Here is a 13,155-nt window from a genome sequence, read left to right on the forward strand (position 1 = left end):
CTTGCTTTGCCCAGTGCCTTCCCTGCCTTGCGTCCCCACTGCCAGGCCACAGCCGCCGCCTTCCCGGCGTCTCTGCTGATGTTTGTCGCCTTCTGTTCTGTCCTGTCACTGTGATGAGCTTGTTTGCACACGCCTCTGTGGATGTGAAGTTGAGTGAATTATGAACTTGGTTTGCATTTCTTTAAGGAATAATAAAGTTGAGCATCTTTTCATGTGCTTCTTGGCCATTATACATTCGTTTTGGAGAAATGTCTATTCAAGTTCTTGCTCAATTGCTAACTGGGTTGTCACGCACTGTGGTGAATGGTAGAGAAACCTGAATGTTAGTCCTCTATAAGGTACATGATTTTTGCTATTCTCCCCCTCAGATGAGTCGTTTTCACTCCATTGGTAGAGTTTTTGATGCCCCAAAGTTTTGTTTCTTTATATATATTTTAAACATTGTTAGTTATTTATTTGTTTGCAAAGAGGAAGCAGGGCCACATTGGGCTTTCTTGCTGCTGCAGAGGAAGTTCAGTTGTTCGTGCCACTCTGTCCACCTGCAGCACTAAGCCATTGCCCTAGCCCTCAAAGTTCTTGTCAGTTATTTATTTCCTTTTGTGGTGTGTGTGTTTGTGGAGCATGTGGTGTATATGTGTGTGGTTCTTGTGTAGGTACATGTGCATCATGAAAACACTTGCAAAGTCCCAGAGGAGGGTGTTGGCTATCCTTCTCGATCACTCTCCCACCCTAGCTCTTTGAGACAGAATCCCTCCCTGAACCCGGTGCTCGCCATTGACCAGCAGTCCCAGAGATCCTCTTATCTCTGCCCACCTCCACATTTGAGCTAGAGGTGTGGGTGCTAGCGATCAAACTCTAATCCTCCTTCTTAATCAGCAGGCATTCTTACTTGCAGAACCAGGTTCCCACTCCCAATATTTCTTTTAGTATGACTAAGTCAAAATTAGCAGTTTTTTTTTTTTGTTTGTTTATTTTAGGGACTAGGTTTCTGGCGTCAACTAGGTTTCTGGTGTCATGTCTGGACACCATGGAAGTTTCCAGAATTTGCCACTCTCATTACATGAACAGGGGAACACCTCACGCTGAGAATGTAACTTTGAGTACATTGAGAACTGGTAACCAAGGCTTGCCTAGGATTTCAAACAGGTCTCCTAAAAAGTATAGGGCTTTTAAAAGGAATATTCAAGAGATGGAGAGTCAGAATTCAAAGCATCCTTGGCTACACAAGACCCTGTCAAAAAAGGTAGGAAAGAAGAAAGAAAGGGAAAGTGGGAGGGAGGGAAGGGGAAGGAGGAGGAAGAAAGAGGGAGAAAGAGACTGGAAGAGCAGACATGGGAGCCTGTGCAGCTTTTGAGTTGTCACCCTGTCATAAATGGGGTTCTGAGCCTCTCAGGAAGGAAGAGGCAGGCAAGGCACAGTAGCTGTGGTGGGTGGGGCTCAGATGGCAGAATGAGGACCCATGGACAAGTTCTTCCCATCTCACCTCAGCCCTATGATGAGCTGAAGGAGGAGATGGCTTTGGAGGCCACAGACACGGAAGGGTAGGTGGCTCAGGGTTCTGGGGTCATGCTTCATACATTAGTCAGAACTCATGAGGCTCTAGAACCTTCTCCTCCTTGTTCCTTCTCTTTTAGAGACAGACAGGAAACTGTGAGGCAGCTCTAATGCTTCTATCAGCTCACAAAACATTCCCATGGCTGCTCCCTTCATGGTGGAAATAGCGATGAATTCTCCTAACAGTCTGGCTTTGGGAAAGAGTCAGATGAAACTTGTGTGGTGTACAGGAAGGACCTGTCACTTTTGCAGTGGGCAGAGGGAAGACCATGGACACCAGAAGCTGCGAGTCATCACTTCTGCAGCAGGACCATTGAGGCAGAGATGCAGCAGTGAGAGGGCTCAGGCCAGTGTGGGAGAGAGGGCTGCTTCTAATGGCAGGACAGGGGTTGGCATTTGCTTTACTAACTCCTCCACTTTGAAGACCTGGCTGCCTCTAAATGACAGGCTGGATCAACGGTCAGGTTCTTTTCTTCTGGGACACAAGGGCTATGCACCAATTCAGGCTCCAGGGACAGGATCCAGTTATCACATGAATCTACTTTCTATTTTCCAGAGGGGCCATGTGATACCAGAGCTGCCCACTGTCTCCAGAGTGCTGAGCTCTGAGACTTGGGTGTATTAATCTCTTTTCTCTTTCAGCCGACAGCAGTGATGGATCCAGTTCAGAAGACGGCAGTGAAGATCAAAGCTTGAAGACCAAGAGAAACAGGTAGGCAACAGTGTCCTCTCCTGGCGCATCTTTCCTTAATAAATGCTTAGATGGTGTGGTAGTAACTCAACTGGACCATATTTACTTTGATCAAAGAACTACTTCCTCCACCAGACAGCAGCGATAAGGGCATGGGTTCTTTCTCAACATCTGCTCTGGGCACCTAAGCACTGGGGACAGGGTTGAACCTCCAATCCCACAGGTGAAACATGGTCAGAGTCCTGGAAGAGTGGCCAGGGTGGCCTACTGCTCAGGGCAGCCAAGGTAAGTAGGAGGCTGCATTTGGGATGTGGCGGCAGGAAGTACAGGGTGGGGAATCTGTCCTTTCTTTCTGGCTGAGGATGGTTGTCCTTCTTGGTATTCACTTCTCACAAGGCTGTTCTTGTAGACTGAGCTTCATATACAGAGGAACAGAGGGGCCTAAGACCTCACAACAGGTCCAGTGGAGGAAGGACATGGCTGCTGGACAACTTTGGCAGAGGAGGGCGAGGGTCAATCAGAAAGGGGTGTGTCCTGATCTTAGAAGCTAAAACATGGATAGATGTCCTCTTGGAACCTGCCTGGACCCAGGACAAGGTGTATCCACTTGTACACCGGGCTCCTGGAGCAGCCTCTCCCAGACATGTGCAGTCCTGGGCAAGTACCAGGCAAGCCTGTTGGCAGTGCAAGCATTCTGTTTTTGAAAAAAGTTGCCTTACAGAAGTAATAGACGCTTGACATAATGCAGGGGAAAGAAAAAAGGAAATCCTGTCTCAGCACCAGTTTCTGTTTTCACATCCATGTCTCTTCACCCTAAGATGTTCTAGCAGATGAAAGGACTGTGGAGACTCAGTGCTTGGCGAGTGAGTTCTGGAGGCTGTGGCTCAGGGTGGACTCTTCCTTCTGATGGTTTCTTTCAGTTAGGTGGCAGTGAGACTTAAATGAGGTCAGGGCTGAGCAGAAAGCCATGGAATGTTGCAGAGTGATTTAGGGGAAGGCTGCACATTGTTTTTCAGCTCCTGCTGCACTGGCATTAGTGACCAGGGCTGTATATGGTCTTGGGATGCCCCTTGGGATTCTCCTGAGAAGGCCCCTGTGAGGGCTTTTGTGAGAAGAGGAGATGGCATCCAGGGTCTTTGGTGGGCCACAGGTGGAAGAGAAGCTTGGCTTCTACACCCACACCCATGCCCACGGGCATCAGCTGGGTGGGCCCTGCTGGTCTGTGCACACATGCACTGAGAAAGGAAAGCAAGGGGAGCTCCCTGTTGTGTAAAGGAGTAGAAATATAGCCATGGTAGCTTGATGTGTTCGGGCTGTGTAGAAGGAAAGGGTGGCTTGCACCAAAGCAGCCAGAGTGTCTCCTACCTCACTCAGTGTCCCAAAGGACTAGCCTCAGATTCTGAGCAGTTGGCATTTAAACAACAGCAAAACATTAATTTGGGTTTTAATCATCTGAATGACTTCCAGAATTGAAAACTAACTTTGAAACAAGCACAGATGTTTCTAGAGGAGCTGCCCCAGTTTCGGCAGTGGCAGGCGTCCACATCCAGAGAGCCTGTTTGGTGTGTGCAAAAGCCTGGCCTCTTCTGCCTGCAGCCTCAGCCTCGTGCAGTTTTCTCAAAGCACATTTTTCTGTAGTGTCCCTCTGCATCATGTGGCTCAGCACTCATGGCCCAGACTGGTTGGAACAACTGTACTCAGCATGTTGACCCCACCTGGGGAATTCTGTCCTCATAAGCCAAGGACATCTCACATTTCTAACTACTGTATGTATTTGATGTAGAATTTAATGTGTATATCAGGCAACAGGCTTTCACAGAGCCTCCCAAAGTCATTCCAATTTGACCTGCCCTTTTATTATTAATAATAAAAATTACTCTCAACACAAAGCACCTCGTGCAATGAGTGACGGCCGCCGCGCTGATGTGTGAGAAACTAGAGAGTAAGCCCTGGCTCAGCTGATACGTATTTGGAGCATTCATTCACAGGTGGAATTAAATTGATTGTGCAAATATCATAGGCATAAATGATACTTTTCCTAAAATTTCCTTGTAGGAGAAATATGTCATGGTGACAAGCTTTCAAAATTTCCAAGTATTTTAAACTACCTGGTGAGTGTCATTTCTGAAAGCATGCTATTTACTGTTTATTAGAATGTGCTCACGACAGGAGCCCATCCATCTTCCCCGAGACCAGAAAATTGATTAATTACTGCCTGTCTTCTGTTTGTGCAGTGTCTGAAGGTCCTGCCAGCTTCTAGTTTCTGAGGAATAAGTATTCTTGTATTTTGGACTTGCTTTTTTGAGTGTGCTATTTTAGAGAAGTGGGACTTTATTTCAAATTCAAATTAAATTATTTTAGGGACTCCTCAAAAAAAAATGTCATGTGGCATAAAAGCCAGAATGAAAGCAGGCCAAAACATTTTAGGGAAGAAGTTGCTGTGAGCATGCATGTTTTCTGGCCCTTCATGAGCAGCTATATTTTGCCAGTTGTGATAGGAGATTTGAGCTGAGGTGATGGTCTGCCAACATATTGCAGAGGAAAAATACTGTGTTATGAGTTCAGTTACCATTGGCGAAATAGCTTTGCAAACATTTATGTTTCCATGACAGTTGGTATAGATTGCTTCTAGGAGGAATAGGAAATCCCTTGGCCTAGGATATGGTTTAGGATAGTAGCTTATAAATTCTGGGGATGAAACTAATGGCTTTGGATGTATCAAGATCACCTTCTGCCATAGAACTGGAAGGTCAAGTAGGGCAGGTGATGATCAACCTTCACTGTTATCTTGCTGTGGTTTAGAATCACCTAGGAGACACACCTCTGAGGGTCTTACCAGAGCAGTCTAAGTGGTACATCAAGGCATACCCTGGGTATGTATGGCACCTTTCCAAGGGCTAGCATCCCAGACTGAATAAAAGAGAGAAAGAAGGTGAAACATCATCACTCTCCTCTCTGCTTCCTGACTGCTGATGCGATGTGACCAGCCACCTGTGCCCCCACCACTGTGCCTGCCATGCGATGGTGGTCTGTGCTCTCAAACCATGAGCCCAAATCAACTGTTTCTTCTTTAAGTTGTTTGTGTTAGGTGTTTTGTCCCAGTAACAATGAAAGTGACCAATACAGGTACTTTCTGGAGTTCCTGCTCAGCACTTCCTGTAGATGCAAGTGGCTAGAATGAGAAAAATTGACTTGTTGTCATTGTCCCAAATCCTCTTCTATGGCTGCACAAACCAAGATGCCCACAGTATATCCTGTGGTCTAAGGTGGAACATAAAGGGATTTTGGAGTACGTGAGGAGGGAGTTCCCATGAGACCCCCCACCCTCACCATCTTGAGACACCCTCCTAGGAGGTGTGTGTTCATGATCTGTTCACCTGGGACTCTGTGCCCCAACTGGGTGTGACCAAGGTTAGGGTGGGTCCTTCCAGAACAAAAGAAAAATAACATCATGTAACAGGCAAACACTAGTGATGCTGATAACTTCTGCTCCTTCTTGGAATGACAAAGCTAAGTCTGGAGGCTTGTCACCTGAGACTGTCATGAAATCAACCCAGCCCTGGATGCAGTCAGCTGGGGGAGGGACAGGAGACAGCCCCTGCACAGCCAGAGGGTGCCATCACCTGAGTAAAGGGGAGGAACGGAGAGTAAGCTTGTTCAGCAGGAAGCTGTGATCATCAGAGTGCAAACTGAGCCCCTCCCCCTCCTGCCCCAGGGATTTTATAATCCCAAAATAATCAGCTGTGGAGAGAATGGGCACTGTTTTCAAATTCTGTAAGACAATGCTTTAATTGACTCCAATTAAGACTGCTGGAAAAATCACACCTTTAATCTGTCCCTGGATAAGCACAGACTTCTCTGAACCACAGACCACAGTTTCAACATCAGAGTGAGTCTTCTCTGGTTCTCCAGGGGCCTTGGCAGGCAAGGAAGTATGTTGCATCACTGTGGACTTAGAAATTAATAGTGATAAACAAGCCATTCACCTACACTTATTGCTAAGCAGTTATTTGTACTTAATTCATTCTTTCAGGTGACCAATTAGCTCTATGTAGAAACCTGTAGCTTTATAAGCTGTATTGAGTCTGTGCTGGGTGTCCCTAGGGAATGGCACACAGGGCCCTTCATCTCTTCACCAACATCTGTCTATGGGAAGATTGTGCAGAGGCAGATTGTCATGAGATTTCCATTTGTCTTTTTAAGCTCAAACATGAATAGCCCCTAGAATTTGTTTTCTTTGCAAAAATGATGATGAAATATGTATTTCTGAAATGGGGAGCATTAATCGGGGTGATTGGTGGGATGGGTGTGAGGCACTGCTGGGAGGGTGATGTAGATTGGTGGGATGGGTCTAGGGCACTGGACCTCCAGGTGTTCTTCATCTCTTGTCATGTTTGCCTTTCTGGCCTGCCTTCTACTTCACTCACTTTTGCTTATGGGGGGGGGGGGGCATAAGCACATGTCTATGTGTGATGTGGAGCCTGGAGAACCACCCCAGGTGCTGTCCTCAGGAACCCTGTCCCCTTTTTGAGACAAGGGCTCTTATTGGCCTGAAGCTCAGCAATTAGTCTATATTGTCTGCTTGACACATTCCAGGGATCCACCTGCAAAGCCTAAGAACCCAGGTTCAATTCTCCAGTACCCACATAAGCCAGATGCACAAGGTGGCACATGTGTCTGGAGTTACGTTGTAGTGGCTGGAGTCCCTGGTGCACCCATTCTCTCTCTTTTTCTGTCCAATGAATAATTAAAATATTAAAAAGTATAACTTCTGATTAAAAAATCAATAAAAAAAGAAAACAATAATTACTCCTTAACTATATCAAATATCTTTCCAAAACATATAAGTTCAAGTTTCCTTGACTTTTATTTTCTCATTAATTGTGTTTCTCTGAGCCGTCCCATGAGGCTCAAGCAGCGCCTCCTCTGGGCATTTCTTCTTGGTGTTGTTTGGCTCACAGACTTCTCCACATCCTTCCTCTTATCCCTGACCTCCGTGTTCCTAAACAGAAGGGCTTTGCTACCATGTGTGGTGTCACTGTCTGGGTCTACGCCACATCATCCTGGCAGTCACATCACACACAGATCTGGATTTTAACATAGCTGAAATAGTTCAGCCTTTAAAATGTGATACTAAAAAAAATGTTCCATGTTAGTGATTGCTGCCTAACTGTCACAGGTGAGCTGTGTATGTGTGTTTCCAAAACGGAGGCTGACATGTTTAGTTCTGGACTGTATCATCACTGAGCATCTCCTCATTGGAAGTGACAAGCCTACTGTGGTGATGTAAGTGTAAAAATACATGGGCTCACAGTGACACTATTAGTGAGGGCCATGGAGCCTTTAGGAAGGAGCTCCTTGCTGGAGAAAGTGTGTCACCTTGGGCCTTGGGTTATGGCACCAGCTTCCAGCTCCTACTGCCCATCCCCACCATGATAGACGTTCCTTTGATGGTGTAAGCTGGACATAAGCCCTTTCCTTCCCTGTGCTGCTTCTGTTTCTTGTCGTTGGTCTGTCCCAGCCACGACAGGGCAAGTGATATGTTCACTGGCTCTTCTTCCTCTTCCTTGACGCTGTGTTCTTTTCTTTCTTATCTCCTAGGACTGATAGGACATTATTGCGGTATTTCTTCACACCTGTTCCTTCTACTTAAGTTTTCTTTTCTAATCACTTCCCCTTTGTTTCTATTTTTTGAAATAACATTTTGTCCAATCGTCTTTTTTCCTCATTTATTCTACTCTGCCATGTGCTGTCATAGCATCTATCCTGCTCCTTTTAACACCTTACCTCATGTTCACGTGGTTCAGCCTTGCACAAGATTCTCGGTGGGCCTTTGTGGGCCACTGTGCCATGTTCCGTTGCTGGGACACACAACTGCACCAGTTCTGCTCAGTGTTTACAAAACGGTTGGAGCTCTGTCCTCTTTGCTGTAAGCATTCTGTTTGCAGGCCCTCCTTTCCCTGCCCCTTGTACCTCTGTCCAATTTAGATTGAATATACAGTTTCTCTTCAGTGCATATTTTACCCTGAAAGGAAGTGTTCATAGCTCTGCCACCCAACCCTTCATCTCCTGCTTCCCCTGGGGTCCTCCTGGAAGACCCCTTCCTCAGCTCTGGATCTCATGAGAGGCTCATGGAGAGACCAGGCTGTCCCTAAGCATGGGGTTTCATTCATCATGGTGTGTGAGCTTGCTCGTGCTTGTGTGTGGGCCTCAGCCTGCCTCCAGCTCCTTGGGCATCTGCTGCAATCTGAGGGGCTGTGGACTGACTATGACCACTTATAACTCAAGTTCCTGCAGGTGCCTCCAACCTTGCTCAGTGTGTGAAGATGTCCAGTGGTGTGTTTTTTTTTTTTCTTTTTTCTGACATTCTTACGGCTCTCTCTGCTTCTACCTGGGGATCTGAGAAGGTTAAAAATGAGTGTTCTTGCCTTTGCTCTTTTCAGCACATGAGGCTCATTTTTATTTTAAGTCTTGCCTTCCATAGAGCCCTGTATCCTGAGATGCATGTGCCTGGGGCTGGTTTCTTTCTACTACATTCTCTCTAAAGGAAACCCTAGAACAACAGGTTGAGGCAGGAGGATAGGTTTGGGGTTGTTGTGATGGTGTGTGAAGTGGCCTATCAGCCATAATCCATGACCCAGGCTTCTTGTGGCCTACTCTGGTTGAGGGCTTCCATCTTCCCACAATGCCTCTTGAAGCCCTCTGGAAGGGTAGGTGCCAACGACTCCTGGCAGGCAGGCCTGGAGACTTTTACTAGAGGTGGGGGTGCCAGTAGGCTTTGGTACCCTGGTCCTACCTTTGTGAGTTCCTGATGGGGAACTGCAGGGTTACACTTCAGAAACATGTCTCACAAGTGGTTAGAACAGAACTTCAAACTTCCAGAAAACCTTTACAGGATTGGCCACCAAGCACCAGAGCGGATCAGGGGACACGGTCCCCAGCAGAACCACCTGTGAAGAGGGGCACCAGCAGTACCAGCTGCTCAGTCAGGCCACAAAGCTGACCTGCCTTGGTGCTCCTGGAAGTCAGAGCTCTGGGCACACTGAGGTTCTTTCACAAACCTGTGAGCAACCAACACCTTTGAGAAGGGGTGCCATGGCCTCCTCCGTGGAAACTGGCCATTGTCCATCAGCATGCTTGGGAGTCCAGCACAGCTGCTGTTTCTGAGTCCATGGCCCATTTAATCTTCTTCATGCCCCTTCAACCTAGCATGGCTTCCGGGGTGTAGCTGCCTTCTATGACCATGGCAGGAATGGTGAACACATGTGGTGACTCACAACACAACAGGCAGGGCGGCTGCTCAACATGAGAGGCCCACCTGGCCCGGGGCAGAGTGGTGGGGGGTTTGATGAACCCCAAGAACCTGCCTTGCAAGAGTTATTGGGGCCAGAAGACTACCCAGAAGAGACCAGTATGGGGGTCAGAGTAGAACCAAAAGGGTTTAGTGGTGGGTGGTCAGTGACCAGTTAAACAAGGCCAGCAAGCAGAGAAGCTGAGGTCAGAGAACAGGCTCGAGACACTGAGTCATCCCAGCTCTGCTTCTCCCTCCCATGTCTTTCTGTGCAGTGGGCACAGCTGCCTGTGTGCAAGGGCAGAGGAGCGGCTGCTCAGCTAAGCTCACCTCCAGGCTCCTCGCAGGACCCCTTCTCAGAGCCTTGCCGCAGCTCCCCACAACCAGAATCTTGCCCGTGGCCATGATCCATGCAAGGGAGGCGTCGGCTGTGATGACAGTTCGGCTTTGAATTCCTCCACTTGAGCAGCACAGTGTGGGCAAAGCCAGTACCTCCATGCTCTGGTCCTGCCCAGGGACCCAAGAGCCCTTGCTTCATGATCCAACCTGCCGCACCAGCCCCAGAAGCACACCGCTGCACTGCACAGCGGGGAGGCTAAATGCCAGACAACAGAGTTGACTCGGAGTGTGCCACATCTGAAGATCATTTGTTACATGCCACAGTAGGATGTCTGAGGTCCCATAAGGCAAAAAGATTCACAGAAACTTTGATTTCTTCAGAATTCTATATTGTATCTAACACCAGAGTTACAGGCTGCTGGTATTTTGATGATAAATTCCCAGACAGCTTTGCCGGAAGAAAGAATAATTTTACCCATCTATTAAATCAAATAAAAAGTGATATGTTCCCCAGATGAACAGAGGCTGCAGCCCAGCCTGGGAAGAGCTGGTGTGGATGGTCAGAAGCTACCAGAGATGAGGGGGTAAGAAGTATTGTCAACATCTTTCTCATCGCCACCATCACCACGGTCTTCGCTGTCATCATACCGTGGTTCCCCAAAAGAACAGAGCAACTGGGATTCATTCAACTAACGTACAAAGTATGGGATAGGTAGCCTAGTAACCACTGCTCATAAACTGGAGTGTCAGAGAACCCGGTAGCTACTCAGACCACGAAACTGGATGCAGACCAGAGTCAGTGGACCTGGTATTTGTCAGTCAGTGCTTGAGGCTGAGTGCAGGCAGGGTTCCAAATGTCGAAATGATAGGCACATGCACGTGGGAAGAGCTAGGGCATCCCGGCAAAAAGCATATGCCAGTAAATAGCACAGAGAGCTGGACAAGGGAAAAAAGCTTGGTGTTTCCCTGGATCTTTTATACAGTCCCCCAGCAAAGGGGATGCCACTCTGGAGGAAGGATGGCCTTCCTGAAAACACCCTCACAGACCCGCCCACGAGGCATCTTTCTCACTCAGTTTCTAAACTGATCAAGTTGACAACACTTAACCATCACAGTCATCACCATCATTGTCAACATCATTATCTTATCGTCACCAAATGAGGACCTTTTCCAGACCAGTTAAGTAGTTTAAATTTATTATCTCAACTTAGAGAGATTGATACACAGAGAATTGTAAACAAACCTCAGATGCCATTTCATTTAATTTTTGCAAACACATACTAAGTGATAAGTGCTATTAGTATTTCTACTTTATAAATTAAAGAAAGGGAGCTTGAAGGCCTTTGTGGGGAACATACAGCATCTTAGAGCAAGGTCCAGGGCTATGGGTTCCCCATTGCAGGGCCCCCTTGCACTGTTTACACAACAATGCCCTTCTTCTCCATTGAAATATTAATAGTCTCTACTAATTATACATAATGATGGGTTACATTATGACATTTTCATACACATCTTGACCATATGCATGTTTTTAGATGACCTTTCCTGGTAGCCTTTGCATAGCTGAATCCCAGATCTGGAACCTTCTCTTGGGTACCCACAAGGCTCTTTCACCTCTTTTAAATGTTTTCTCCTAGAGATGTCCTCAGACTCTCCCCTCTGCTGGGTTTCTTTGCTTTTTGTAGCTTCATGACACCCCTGAACCCTCCTCTGGATTTCTCACCTTTCTCACTGCAGCTTATTGCTATTCTGTCCCCCCTCACGCTGGGAGCAGGAGCTGCTCACACACCATCTTTGCCATCCTGAAAGAGGAACCCACATGTCTCTGGCTCTGCCCTGCCAGCCAGTGATGCTGGTCGATTATCACAATGACTGTGTGGGGCCAGAAGGGTCTGCAGGGACTGACTCCTAAAGCTTAGTGAAACTCCACTCCCTGTCTGGGCTGGAGAGACCATGGCAGACCTCTTGACTCCTATTTCATAGATGTTGTTTTATAGAGTAGGAGCCAGTGGACCAACTTTTATCACACTACCAATACCAAATATGTGTCACACAGTTCTGTCCAGTGATGACATCGACTGCCTCCAAACTAGCATGGACTTCCGGGTGAGGACTTACATCCTAGCAAGGCTAACTCTATCTGATCCCAGCCACAAATGACTCTGGGTATCTTCTGTCCAGCATGTTTATAATTGATTATCAGAATCTATGTAATTTATAAGGAATAGAGACTGATTCAGGCCGTCGTCTGGTGGCCCACAGGTCAGCTGTGAGGTTGATTTGCATGTGCCCCTGGCCAAACTCTGGACACTATAAGCACAGGACACCCTATGGGGACACAGCAAGTTGCCAACTTAGGTAACTTCTTTTTTAAATTGTGTGTGTGCATATTCATGTGTTTGAAAGCACGTGTGTCATATGCATGTGCACATGAGGACTTATTTATATGGAGGTCAGAAGCCAATGTCTTCTGTAATTTTTCAGAAACTCTGTCAACCTTCGTTGGAGCAGGGTCCCTCATGGGCTGACTCTGGGCAGTTAGTCTGGACTGGTTGGCTAGTGAGCTCCAGGGTCTGCCCATCCCCACTTCCTTAGTGCTGGGATTATTAAAGGTGTATGCCACTGCCACTGCATCTGACATGTTTACATGAATTCCAGGCATCAAACTCAAGTCCAGGTCCTCATACTTGTGAGACAGGCACTTTACCAACTGAGCTATCTCCCCAGCCTCTGAGTGTCCTGTCATAGAGCCCCTGATGCAGCCCCCTTCCTGCCTCATCTAACCCTCTCCCCAGCCTCTGAGTGTCCTGTCATAGAGCCCCGATGCAGCCCCCTTCCTGCCTCATCTAAGCCGCTCCCCAGCCTCTGAGTGTGCTCGTCACAGAGTCCTTATGCAGCCCCTTTCCTGCCTCATCTAACCCTCTCCCCAGCCTCTGAGTGTCCTCGTAATAAAGTCCTGATGCTGTCCCCTTCCTGCCTCATTTAATCCTCTCTCCAGCCTCTGAGTGTCCTCGTCATAGAGCCCCGATGCAGCCCCCTTAGTGCCTCATGTTACCCACTCCCCAGCCTCTGAGTGTCCTCATCCTAGAGCCCCTGATGCAGCCCCCTTCCTGCCTCATCTAACCTAACGTGCCCCAAGGCCCTGCCTGCTCCCTTCTTCCCTGAGTGAAGTTCCCACAGGAGGGTGATACAACATCTGAACCCCAGAACTGGGTTATCCTCAGTCTTCCTAACATGGGCCGAAATTTGGGGGCTCCCTGTATCTCCCGTAGGTTTGATA

General features: G+C 47.6%; 1 protein-coding gene across 2 annotated transcripts in view; it reads left to right on the forward strand.

The window, feature by feature from the left end:
* Positions 1-13,155, forward strand: part of Tcerg1l (transcription elongation regulator 1 like) — a 202,346-nt gene that overhangs the window by 166,519 nt on the left and 22,672 nt on the right. For both annotated transcript variants that reach the window (XM_012951464.2, XM_045136690.1), the window contains exon 8: positions 2,197-2,266. In XM_012951464.2, the coding sequence (XP_012806918.2) occupies positions 2,197-2,266 (70 nt within the window). The remainder of the gene's footprint in view (positions 1-2,196; positions 2,267-13,155) is intronic.

The sequence above is a fragment of the Jaculus jaculus genome, chromosome 1 (assembly GCF_020740685.1).
Source record: "Jaculus jaculus isolate mJacJac1 chromosome 1, mJacJac1.mat.Y.cur, whole genome shotgun sequence".
Taxonomy (NCBI): Eukaryota; Metazoa; Chordata; class Mammalia; order Rodentia; family Dipodidae; genus Jaculus; species Jaculus jaculus.